The sequence below is a fragment of the Strix aluco genome, chromosome 1 (assembly GCF_031877795.1).
Source record: "Strix aluco isolate bStrAlu1 chromosome 1, bStrAlu1.hap1, whole genome shotgun sequence".
NCBI classification, from domain to species: domain Eukaryota; kingdom Metazoa; phylum Chordata; class Aves; order Strigiformes; family Strigidae; genus Strix; species Strix aluco.
The window spans coordinates 73,663,501-73,676,462 of record NC_133931.1 but is presented as its reverse complement, the minus strand read 5'-3'; the positions used below and the strand labels follow the sequence as shown (position 1 = coordinate 73,676,462).

Sequence of the window (12,962 nt, the reverse complement as noted above, 5' to 3'; positions counted from 1 at the left end):
TGATTTCTTTCCAGATTTGTTTGTAATAGATGACTTGGCTTTTAAAATGGACTGAAATAAATAACTGAAATAAACAGTGACAATTGAATTAGATAGTATCAGGCACTTCTGGATTGGCAATCTAGTATTTTAATTATATCAATAATTTTGGAGTCCAAAGAATAGAACTATAGTTTAAAGTGTGGGAAAGTAACTATAAATTATATCTTGGCAGTTCATGCTCCTTCAATCACTTCCTGACTATGTTTACTCAGTTTTCAAGCCAGAATGAGCTTTTCTAACTGCAAACATTGCAAGCCAATCTTGATCTATAAAATGCAACCTGTTGCTTAGCCAGTAAAAAAGCTGGACTCCAGAAATGGTCTGGGATTTCTGTTTCTAATAGAGCACGGCATAACTCTTTTATTACTACATCATTGTAGTCTTGTCAATGGGAGTAATTATTTTGCTGGTAACTTTAGCAGATGTGATGCATACTGAAGGCAGGTAGCAATAGTTAAAAATATTCTTGTGGAGACTTTATTGTGGTATATTTCTAATGTAGACTCTGGGGTTGCAGAGCTAGGGAGCTCAAAGGAGGGTTTAGAGGAACTGGCTGTCAATTTTCCCTTGTTTCTGGGGCAGAACATCGTATAAGCATTTCAAATTATATGGGGAACCTGTGGACATGAAGGCTCTCAGGTAATGGAAGTGGATTCTGGTCACAGCCCTGCGCTGCCACATTGCTACTGCTGCCCAGGGCAGTCAGGTTAGGAGCAAGCTGTGGGATTGTTTTGGGGTCTTTTTGTATATTTGAGGGTTTGCTAGAGCCAGAGGAATGCTTGGGAAAGATGATCAGTAGATACCTATTTTCCTTGCACTATTAGGAGTAGAAAGAGTGGAATAAGGACTTAACCATCATTGATTCTATTGCTAACAGAAACCTGGATTTTATCATTCTGCTTTTATTTTCTTAGTAACAGAGGAGGCTTTTCAAGTATATTGGGCAATAGTCCTGCATTTTACTTTCTTGTGGTGGAGAGCCAGATGTATTGTCACTTGAGATTTACGCTAGCGAAAGCCTGCAGTCGCACATGGTTTTTACTCTTTGACCTGCCTCCTCCTTCCTCCCTTTCCTCACCAGTCAGCTGCTGTCCCTCTAGCGCTAATTTACATCCCCAAATGAATGATGCTTAATCCCTAAACCTTAATCCTCCTAAAACCAGAGCTGAACTTTGTGATCCTATTTTGACTTTGCAGGAGATTTAAAAAAAAAAAAAAGGTGAAAAAATGTCTTTTCACTTCTAAAGAAGATGGTCGTCATCTATATTTGGGGGGGGACTTTTCATGAGTGCAAGTATTTTTCCTTGTTATTTTATTTTTTTCGCATTGAGCATAATCATCTGGGTTTTCTGTTTCAGTTCTGCCTCCTTGCTGTGCAGCGGGTACTCTGGGCAGGGGAATCTGAGGAAGAGGGATTTCCAAGGAGACCTTGCTCTGATGTGTTAATGTGGAGTGGGGACAGCACACTTCCTCAGCATGCTATTTCACAGATGAACATAGCAATGAGTGAAAATTTCCCTAGCTCCCCCTCTTTAAAAGTAGTGATTTTTACTTCAGAAGTCAGGCAGTGTCTGAATGAGACATGCCCTTTCTGCCTGTAGGACTCTGTATTGGTATGCTGCCAGCATCTTGTCCCATGGGATTTCGGGCAGCAGAGAAGGATGCTCCTCCTCTTTGAATCTGGTAGGATTTACATTTCTCCTCTTATGCTACATTGCACAGTGAATTGGCAATATTCATGTTGCCTTTTGCTTAGGTGAATTATCACATCATTACAACATGAATGCAGTACATCTTTGTGAAGTTACTGGTTTTGGTATACAGACAAAATCGGAGTTGGCCTGAGATTCAAAGTCTGAATCTCTCTTAATGGGGCTGTTGTAGAGTGACAGAGCAGAAAGGGAAGCTCTTCCTCAGACAGAGGATCGAGTGTGTCAACCACTGGAGCTTGATGTGAATGCAATCCCCTCCTGTAAGCCCATAGGCAAAGCTTAGCAAGTAGATTCTTGTGGCTATGGCTGGTACCCCAGCTGCCTGTGCTGTTCTCACTTCTAGGCTGGATTATTGCAATTTTTGCATTCTGGAAAGTTTGGTCGGTACAGAATGTGATTGCTGGCTCACTCGGTAATTTGTCCTGTAGAGAGCACAGGCTGGGGAACCCCATGGTTCTTATTTAAAGAAGTGAACATTATAAAATGTGCAATGTTTAACTTTTTAACAGAAGCAGGAGAGAATTTTACAGCATAGGATTAAGTATGGGAATGCTCAGGCAACCAGAAACAATGGGATAGCTTATGAAAGGAAAGGAAAAAACATAAAAATTAGGTTCTCCTTGGTGGAAATCTCATAGGCAAGCATCTTGTTATGATTCCTTGGAAAGACAGTACTCTGTACAGCTGTTAGCCACGTAAGAGAGAAATATGTATGTGCATATCCAAATGTGAATATTCAGTTACTAATTCAGTTTCCCCAAATACTTGGAAAGGAGCTTTCAGCAGTACTTGTTAACTTTAAAAAAAAAATTCCCTTGAGAAACTGTGTTCCAAAACCTTGATTCTTATTAGGAAGCGAAGCACTTTCTTGTGGCATAAAAGTAATCATGCTCTGGGTAAAAGTTTTCAAGCATATGGTCTGCAGAAATAGCAGGCTTCAGAAAGATTTATCTTTAACAGTATGTAAACAATTTATCTTTGCACGTGGAAGCCGCACATCAGATAAGATGCATTCTTGCAAAGTGTCATTCTTTGAAAAACTCTTCAGCCTCCACCTTCAGATAAGACCCCACAAAACTGCATTAGAGAATATATCAAATGATACAGAGACAGGAGAACTGGTAGGAAATAAGGGAATCCCACCTACACTTCTTATTCTGCTAATAGCACATGAGTATATTGTATAGACTGCTTCATCACAGGGTTTGTGGGGTCTTTCTAATAGCTAGGCTGAGTTATGGAGGTGAAAGTATGATTTGTGCATGTTGTCAACCATATCAGCAAGCTTTAATCTCATCAGTTTTAATATATTTAATGTCTTTTTAGTTATACTTTGGACAAAAATAGAACTCCATTACAAAGCGACATATATTATCTTGTTTTTTCTTCCTCTGAGATGCCTGAAGAAAGGAAGAGACATGATCTGTTCGAAGTCTGTGAATGAACGTGTAAAATATAGTTATCTGAGGAGGCCAGTGGTATCTTTTCATAAAGACTTTAAGTAGCCAGCTTTTGTGTCACTGCACAATCTTTACGGTTGCAGGAGCTTAGCAGGAAGCTTAGAGAGCTTTGCCTGTGTTTTGCTGCTTTTCTCATCAGGGCCTTGATGCCTGCTGATTAAGTGGTCATAAATCTTTGTGATATTAGCAGAGGAGTCCATTTCCATAGCAAATGACAACCTTTCCCTGCCTCCTTTTAGCTGTTATCACACACATGCGGCAGCTACTTGTACATATCATTGTCACACACACACCATATATTCTGTACAATGAATGCTCTCTTCCTGGAAACCTGAACCTCTTACCACTGCTAGAGAGTAGCCTTTACTCTTGAGGTCACCTAACTTGGCAAGTCAGTGAGTTAATGGGTCTGAAAAGATTATGCTAGACCAAAATTGATGTAAACATTCTCCTTTCAATGTAGAACGCATGGGCTTGGATGTCTTTCATCTTTTGCTTCACATTCCAGATATTTGCTTCTTTCCTCTCATCGTATATACATGATGGGACAGATAATGTACCGAGTTCAGATTTATGTCTAGAGCATGATGTGTTTGTACTCTGCTTCATTACACCTTCTTTTTCCTTTTTATTTGGGAAAGGAGAAGTACCTTAAAAGCCTTTCTTAAATTCAGGTTTGATTTGTTTATTCAGTGCTTTCCAAAAGCAGTCTGGTTAGAGTCCCTCATCCCCTTCATTTCCTCTGCTGTTTCCCTGCAATATATCTCCTTTCAGTCAAGGGCGACTCCATGATGTAGTGGTTTACTCCTTCGGCTGCTTTGAAATAGTTCCAGAAGGCAGATCTCCCAATTTGCTTTGGGAAGGTCCTTGTTTTTTTAAAAAAAAGAAGTCACCAATACAAAACAGATCTTTAGCATGAGGTATTTTGAGAATTAAATGCTATTTTTTTCCTCAGATGATACTCCAATATGCATTTACTATTTAAGATTATGGGGAATATCTTAAAATTGTAATGGGTATTTCAGTTTTTATCTTTCACTGAATATCAACAGCCCTTAATGACTATGTGATGTTAAAAAATTTATTTTGTTTTTGGGGTTGACCTGAATGTCTTTGAAGCTGAACTACTGCTAACTTCCCTAGCATAGCGACATTTTCTTTTGTATCATCCGAACATCTTTTATTTTTCCCAAACAGGCATGTTAGGTCTATCAACAAATGTCAGAATCTGCAGACCACAGTTATTCCTCCTCCTTCCTATTTTTCCAGTCTTGCTTCTTTGACTGTGAGTCAATCCAGAATAGATTTACTTTTTTCTTAAGGATGGTGCAGACACACTTGATTCAAAGTCAAAATGTCTACTCAACTATTTAACAAAAGGTATTTGAAGACAAAAAAGTGTGCTCTGAGCTAGGACACCATTCCCATCTGAAAAAATAATTGTGGTTATTTCACTCAATACTTTATAATGTTATATATGTTGTTTCTTTAAATTAGACAATGGTGTTGTCCAATAGAAGATGCATCTATTTGTCATCAGATTTGTAGAAAAACTATTTTGGAGGATGTTTTTCCTGCAGCTTTCTTGATTCTGCACTATGCTACCAATTTCTGTTATTTTTTCTAAATTCTGCATACTCCTGTGCTTTCTGTCCCTTGCCCCTGTTCCCACCACTGTCCACTCTGGGTAGGGGAAATCTGGCACCATCTCTCTTTAGTAGCAGGGAATGTTTAACCATTGACCTTAGCATACAGAGTAACCTAGTTTCCAGGCATGCGTAGTCCTTGTGAATTACCATGGTGTGTAGCCTTAGTTTACCTGAAACCTGAATATACTTTAAGCTTACCTGACAAATCCCAGGGTTATGTTCCTCTCTCTTGAGTTTTAGGAGAAACAAGATCCAAAATTCTTGAAGAACAAGAGGTTACTCAAGTTTCTTTGAGTTAAAAACACCATGTACAAAGGGATGTATAGGAGGGAGCAGTTGCTTGATGGCCAGGGAGGAGACTCCTCTGGGGTCCCTGGGTATGCTTCTGCCTCCCTGCGCTGCTGGAGGTGGCTCTCCATTGTACAAGGTGAGCTTGAATATGTTGCTTGGTACCCAGTGTGATCTGGATCTGTGTATTGCATGCATGAATATTTATTTATGTATTTATTTGGAGTTGCTTGATTTTAAATCAGGGACCCCAAGTTTTGGGGGAGTGAACCTGAAACACAGCTTTGATCGTCAGAAAGCATTTTATCTTGGATCCTTTTCTTATTTTTCCAGGACTCCAGTTGTTGTAAAACGTTGTTCTGGCAGTTCACCATGTGAATTTTGGCATCACTTGCTGCACAAATTAATTCTGAACCAATTTATCTGAAGTTAAGTGTTCAGTCCTCTGACTAGTGGCATTTGGGAAGGGCTTTGCCAGAGGCCACTGCTTGGAATGGGACAGGCAGAGGTCCACGTGCCCTGGCTGACCATGCCCCTTCCTAGCCTCCCGCCCCAATCATCAGGACATTCTCTTTAGGTTGGCGACTTGGTCAAACATACAGCAGCCTCAGTGCCAGCCAGAGGTCTCCTGCTGTAAAGGTGCCCTTAGCTGCTCAATGTAAACAGCCTTCTTAATTCTTCATTTCTCTTCTGGAATGGCAAAGGGAATTCCCTGGTGGGCTGTAGTGGAAGGGGATCTGTGCATGCACCGTTAAAACACTGTTATGTATAACAGAGGAAATCAATGTAATTAGTGTCATCTGTAAAGCTCTGCTTTACCAGTAATCCCACTGTCTTTTGAGTATGGCAAAGGAATTTTGTTGTCTTCATAAAATCGTGTGCTTGTATCTTGTAGTGCCCTGGTCTGACATGGGAGTTTGTAAACTTCCTAGCTCTTCAGAAAACATTATCAAGGCTTTTATCTATCTACAGAAAAAAAAAAATAGCATCCTCAAAAAATAAAACATTGAGACTAAGAAATAAATAACATTTTTAGCTCAAGTGTGCACAGTGGTGGATTTTATCTTACCTATTTTGGGGTTTTACAATATACTTTTGCAAAGATGTGGGAGTGATTGTATGCTTCCTCCTTATATACTTTTTAAAGGATAAATCAACTTTAGCATGATAAAGTTGTGTATCTACACATGACTATAACAGATATTTAAATTGTAGCAAATTTGATCTTCTGAAACATTAAACAGTGGTTTTTTTCTCATAATTTCTAAATTTCTCACAAATTGCTAGATAACCTTACAAATTTAAATATCCCATTTGGTCAGCCTTTAAGAATTATGTAATTTAGCTGTGGTGCGAGAAGGAAATTCATAAGAAACTGTCAGGCTGAAATAAATCTGCAGTAAGTGAACTGTCTCACTAAAAGGGACTTGATTATTTTATTTCCCTTGGCAGTTTTCTAAGTGAATTCATTTGCAGTGAATTAAGAAATCACGCTCAACAAAACTATCTACTATCTGCACCTTGGCTTCTCAGGGCTGCGTTATTGGAAGGCTGAAATTTACATCTAATACACTATTGTGTATGAAAGCATATTTTAAAAATGCTCAAAAGGGACTCGGCAACTGTGATTGTCCACAGAGTAGTTCTCCTCCATTAATATTTTAAGTTGGTTTTGTGCTTAATTTGTATGCCTAATTCATTAAGTGCTGTTTAATCAAGTTTCTAGTAGCCTCCTGTTTGTTTACATGAGCCTTCTGTAAGAGAAGGCAAGCTTTAGATACGGTGCTCTATAGTCCCTTGGCATTGTAATATGCATGTAGCACCCAGCAAAGTCCTCCTCTCCCTGATATCATATATACCTGTGATATGGGGTCATTCTACTGCACTGAGTAAAGGACTGATGACTAAAAAAAAGTGAGTCACTTCAACGAGTATAAACTCCCATGAAACACTAAGGAGTATTTTCTCTTAAATTTGCTGTGTTTTCCATCACAAGGAGAATATTATCTACTAGTGTTCTTATATTCAACACTATACTTTCCCATTCTAAATATAATGAATTAATATTATGTTAAGATAATGAATATAATATTACATTGCAATAAACACCAGTTTTAAAGTTTTACTGAGTGCACTTAAAATATTGAAACTGGAATTATGCTAAGGCATAGAGATGGACTTATCCTGTTGATCCTGACACGCTAAGGCTATAAGGATGTCTGTTTATGTGATATAATGAGATTTTAGTATCAGCGAGAATGTCTGCAAGCCTTTAATGAAAAAATCAAAAGTCATATTTTACTGATTTTAATCTTCCGAGGCTGACTTAAACGTAAGAGCTTGGTTTTTCTTGTTTTGCATTGATGTATTCTGATTTTAAAATTAAGAATTCTGCTTCTGGTCTTCTATATAACAACTTCCATATCAACTTGCTTACATCATCTGAAACATAAAGTCAATGTTGCAGGCATGCATTTGGTTTTACATTATGATATATCTGGGTTTTTGTCTTTCAAAATTCTAACACAGCTTTTCCTTTCCCCTGTGGCAGGATGACAAGGACTTGGTTCATGAGTTTGTTGTCGCTGAAGGTCTGACTTGCTTAATCAAAGTGGGAGCAGAGGCCGACCAGAATTATCAGAACTACATCCTGAGAGGTAAATGAAACGCATCCAAAAGTTGTTTTTATTGCTCTGAAGCTTTAACAGGTCTGCTGCAACTTGCCATGTTAAGTGTCTTGGAACCTGTTTCTCAGTTTGGTCCCTATTCTTGCATGTTATGCAGGAAGATTAAGGGGGGATTAATAGTGCTGAGCAGGATGAATTGGAAAATCTAAATATTGATAGTCTCTCCATTGTCCAACTTTTCTTGTAGATTATACTGAAAATCTGTAATTCTAAGAAAGAAAAGGTTTTCTAAAGCATTCACTGGATAATTGTAAATGTCAAAGGGCACATAACAAAATAACTTCTTGGAGTGTGATTAGTAACTCTAGAATAAACAGTGAGACAGTCATATCTTAAGGTCAGTTGGCTGGAAACAATTTTTAGCTATCTGATATTTTGGAGTTAAAGAGGTAATCAGAGGTTTACATTCTGTTCTTTGCACTTAACCCTACCTTTGCCAGTTATCTTTTTGGAGAGTGATGCAGAAAAGGTGTGTTACAGGGTTAGAAAGCTGCTTTACTGTATTGTGGCCCAAATGAATGCGTGTGATTTTCATCTGACCAGGAAACCCAGGCTGCAAATTCAGAGAGTTCCTTCAGTATTTGGAACGGGTTATGAGTGACAGGAGAACAGTCACACTAAGGGATCTTTGCTGCTGGATGATCTCATAGTAAATAGAGAGCACTAATGAATGCATAGTTGTGGTGGATTGCTCATTTGAATTTTCTTAGAGTGACATACATAGCTGTCTTTAAAAATGTCACTTTGATGTATTTAGCTGCCAAAACTCAAACTGCGGATTGAGGAGTAAAACAAATTCAAAAATAAGGAGAAGGATTTTGTAAGAACCAGAAACACTAAGTTATAGAAAGCAAGGATGCAAATAGTAAGTGTGGCTTCATGCAAAGAACTTGGAGATTAGACTGCACAAATATCAGCTTTCAAGGATATAAAAGAAACCAAACCAGTACCAAAGAAATTATGTTCTGTGTCAGTAGTTGTGCAGTGATATAAATGTACTTGAATAGTTGAATAGCTTCTATATATTCAATACTTGAATAGCTTGTATGTACTCAAAAGTAAAAGACTATTAACTACAGTGGAACTAGAGAAGGACACAGAAACATGAAAGGAAAAAGACTTACTTTACAGCTGAAAGAAAAATTTCTGGGAGAAAACAGTCTGTAGATGCTCTCAGACAATTCAGACTGGAAGCAAAATAAAGGTTCTGTATAGGACAGTCTGGCCTTCAGTGTAGGGGCTTACTCCTTTATCAGCTCAGCATTGACCTAGTGTGATTGGATGACGTCTTTGCCCTTCAGCTGGGTTTTGCAGCCAAATATTGAATATTCGAAACAAGGAAGCCTGATAGATGTTTACCCTACCTGAGTGGTGTAAAGTGTAAGTGGCCTCATAATTCAAACACTAGCTAGCCCTGCAGCTCTTCTGCTCCAGTGTCAGATAAGGTCCAGGGCGCTGAGCCTCACAGCGGACAGAATGATCTGCTGATAGCAGAGAAATCAGTCACATCTGAGAGATCTCACCACAGTATTGCATGTACCTTCATCTTACTGAGATCTCATCTGACATCATCCAGGTATGGATTGAGAAGAATGAAAACCTCCTTCCACATTGATTGCTTTTTTCTTTTTCTTTTCTTTCCTATTTTTTTTTTAAACACGAATGAAATGTTATCTATGTTACTAAGATATACCCTAATGCATCCAGCATTCAGAGAGATCACAGTGGTCTCTTTCATCTTGTGGCTTCTCTAGCTATCAAGAGCTTGGTGTCCGTGGTCAGAACTTAGAGATTTTCCACTGAATTCAATGAAGATAGAACAGAGCCTTAGTGCCAGTGTCCACAGCATTATACTAAGGAAACTGCAAACTCATCTTTTTGCATTAAGAAGTGATTACAACTTGTTCAAAATAAATATAAAACAAACAAAACAACAACAACAAAAGCTAACCATATATAAGTATTCCAAATAAACTAAAAACCTTATTTTAAGATGATGCTTTTAGGGATTGGTACCTTCTGAAATGAGGTCTTTTTCTCCCCTATTTTGCTGACGCATGAATCTCAAGTTTGGGTAGTGTATCCTAGCATCTCTTACAATAATATGATTTTTCTGTGTGATGTGGGGTTTATTTCAGAAACTAAATTGGTCTTGATTGTCTTTCAGGAAGTCCAAAGCTTGTTACAACTCCAAGATTATGTCAGCTGGTTTGCAGTTCCAGGAGCCAGCATGTACTTTCTGAATAGGTCTGCGTGTGCAATGAGATAAAGAGAGGTTTGGAAGTACAGTGTAGCCAGACAATCTTATCCAAATACATTGAGGAGGGTGCTGAAAAGAAACGTTAAATACGTCATGTAGGAGTGTTTCTGGTATATTATTTTTGGAAGACCATAGCGATTGGTTGGATTTTTTTGTGACAGTTGTGTATTACTGCAGTGCTGCATTTTACTAAACCCGGAGTACTGCTGAATTAGGTGAATAAATTCTACTAAAGATACATCATAGTTAGTACTGAGGTGGTCCCATAAGCTTTAAACTCACTGTTAAGTTATGGAGATTTAAAAAAAAAAAAAGGTCATCTTTGTCTAGAATTTTTGTGCCTTACTGCTGTGGTGTCCTTGTTCTGCAGATCCTTTTGAAGTGGAGTATATCCTCCTTGTTTTCACTGCATTTAACCTGAATCATAAGGAGACCGAATTTCTCCTTAGTTCTATATTTTGGCTACATTTCTCCAGCACCTTCAGTGTAATTCACTGTTTTCCTCTTGTGATCCTAACCCAGCTTGAAGGCTTGTGACAGTAAATGACAACCTTAGGCATGGCACTGCCTCCTCCACCTCCAGGGCTCGCCCATGCAGGGCTGCCCATCGTCTTGACTGAGCGATTTTTGAGTGTTTCTTGTGAACTTGTTTGCCTTCACTCTTCAAGAAATAGCTTTGGACCTGGGAGGGAAAATAGGTTGGAAATAAATGTATACGTAAGGCTTGTAGGAGGTTCAGTGCATTCCCAAGTACAAGTTATTTCTTGAGGACATTGCTTTTCTTTTTCCAGAGGTCTGTGTTGTTTCGCTCTAGTGTTTCCTGGTTGTGAATTTCTGCGCAGTGGATTTGATTTGGTTCAAGCCAGACCGAGCTGCCAAAAAAAAATGACTAAATATGAGTCATGAAAATTTTAGTTGTTTTAATGGGTAAGTGAAGAGAAGATAAGTGTGGCTTTTACATACAATACTGAGAAATCTAGGCAGTTTATTGACGAGTGCTAAGGAGTGACTGTTTATTTCTGCTCGGGTCCCCTGAACTAGGGTTGTTTGACAGTACCTTTCCCAAAGTGTTCCCTTTTGTCAGTGTATAGCCTACAGGCCCTAAACCAACAGTAGCCAGGGCTTCTCTTGAGAGTTACTCTGCTGAAAAACTAGTTCAGAAAACAGCTTTCATTCTTCCTTACTTATTAGTTCTTTGGCCAAATTTATTCTCTGATATTCCTTTTAATTATTATTGACATCTGAAGAAACTGTGTGTTTTGGGGGATTTTTTTTTTCCTCACAGGAACAGGCTTGCTTTCCTTTCCTACCCCGCACCCCCTTCCTTTTTTTCCCTTTGGTGACAATGATCCATAAGGATGATGAACTTCACTCATAACACCGAAGTTAAAAGCTTCTGTCCCAGTTACAAGATTGCAGTGTGGTGGATGTTTCCTAAATATTAAAAAATAAATGGAAATGGGTTAAAATAGATGAAAATATCCACAACTGATGAGGATTAATATAAATCTTATCGTAATTTTGAGGATGTTTTGGATACAATTTTGAGATCTTCTGTTCCTTGCACAGAATGAGAAAGCAACACATGAAATGCCATGGCTGAGCACAGACAAATTAAATAATTGGTAGAATTATGGTAGTCTCTCTTTTCTGTTAATTTCGCCAGTGCTGTTGGGAGGGTGAGAAACAAAAGCAGCTTGTATAGGCCAAGGTTTAATTGGTTTAAAAATATACTGAATAAGTGAGATATCAGGGTTCAGGGATGAGTCTGCTGACACCATGGTGTGAGAAGCTCTGCCTGGTGGGATCCTGTCCTGTCTGTCCCTCACATCCAGTGAGGAGGTTGTCAAAACGTCATTCAGCCTCTTTTGCAGAGTGTATTTGTGTGCTTGGATCCCTAACTGTCTCCTTATGGATTCAAATCAGTATTTAGAGGTGTCCATAATTAGACAAAAGCTAGAGTTAATTTTTGTGGTCTGAAAGCACAAACCAGGTGTCCAATCCAAACAGGAAGAGGCCTTGACCTGGCTGTGGTGCAAAATTTCAAAGAACTAAGGCTGAGGGAAAAAATGGGACATCAGTCTGTGCTCATACTAGACTGTTTGAATCAAATTCAGCTTTTGGATGCAGCTCTCTGATTTAGTGAGAACAGTGTGCTTATATGGGGAATAAGAATTTGAGTTTAAAGACTGGGTGAGAGATGCTTTTAATTTTGTTTGGTGGTTTTGGATTGCTAGTGTTCTGGTTTTTTAAGAAGAAATAAAGGAACACAAGTGCTTGAAGGAGCCTAGGAGTTATTATTTGAGGCAATATTTGTGTTTTAACTCCTCTCTCTCAAACCCCCAAACAATTATCATAATCTCAAATTAAAGATAAGTAGAATCACAGAATCATTTAGGTTAGAGAAGACCCTTAAGATCATGGAGTCCAATCATTAACCTAACACTCCCGAGTCCACCACTAAACCATGTCCCTAAGCACCATGTCTACACCTCTTTTAAATACCTCCAGGGACAGTATAGCCAAAACTTCCATAATTTCCACTTAATTGAATAATCTAGACAGAATACTAGGTTGCAGTAGAACCAGTTGTAGGTTTTCCTATCACAGGCCCACTGACACTTTCTGATCCCACTCTGGGGGACAAGGATGGGGGAACCTTTTAGTTCCTCACCTTTCTAGTCAGTAAATGGGAATCAACCTTTGCAGGGGGATAGATGGAAGGAAAGGATGTAGCCGTATCTGGGTAGTTACCCATTTAGTAACCTCTGCTTCCTACTGAAGCAAGTTAATTCTAAATCTGTATTTTGCATGTGCTTTTAATTAATCAGTATAGCATAGCTGACAACAACACAAAGTGGAAA

General features: G+C 38.6%; 1 protein-coding gene across 10 annotated transcripts in view; it reads left to right on the top strand.

The window, feature by feature from the left end:
* Positions 1 to 12,962, top strand: part of FHOD3 (formin homology 2 domain containing 3) — a 414,767-nt gene that overhangs the window by 203,684 nt on the left and 198,121 nt on the right. For all 10 annotated transcript variants that reach the window (XM_074825180.1, XM_074825169.1, XM_074825159.1 and 7 more), the window contains exon 5: positions 7,703 to 7,808. In XM_074825180.1, coding sequence (XP_074681281.1) covers positions 7,703 to 7,808 — 106 coding nt within the window. The remainder of the gene's footprint in view (positions 1 to 7,702; positions 7,809 to 12,962) is intronic.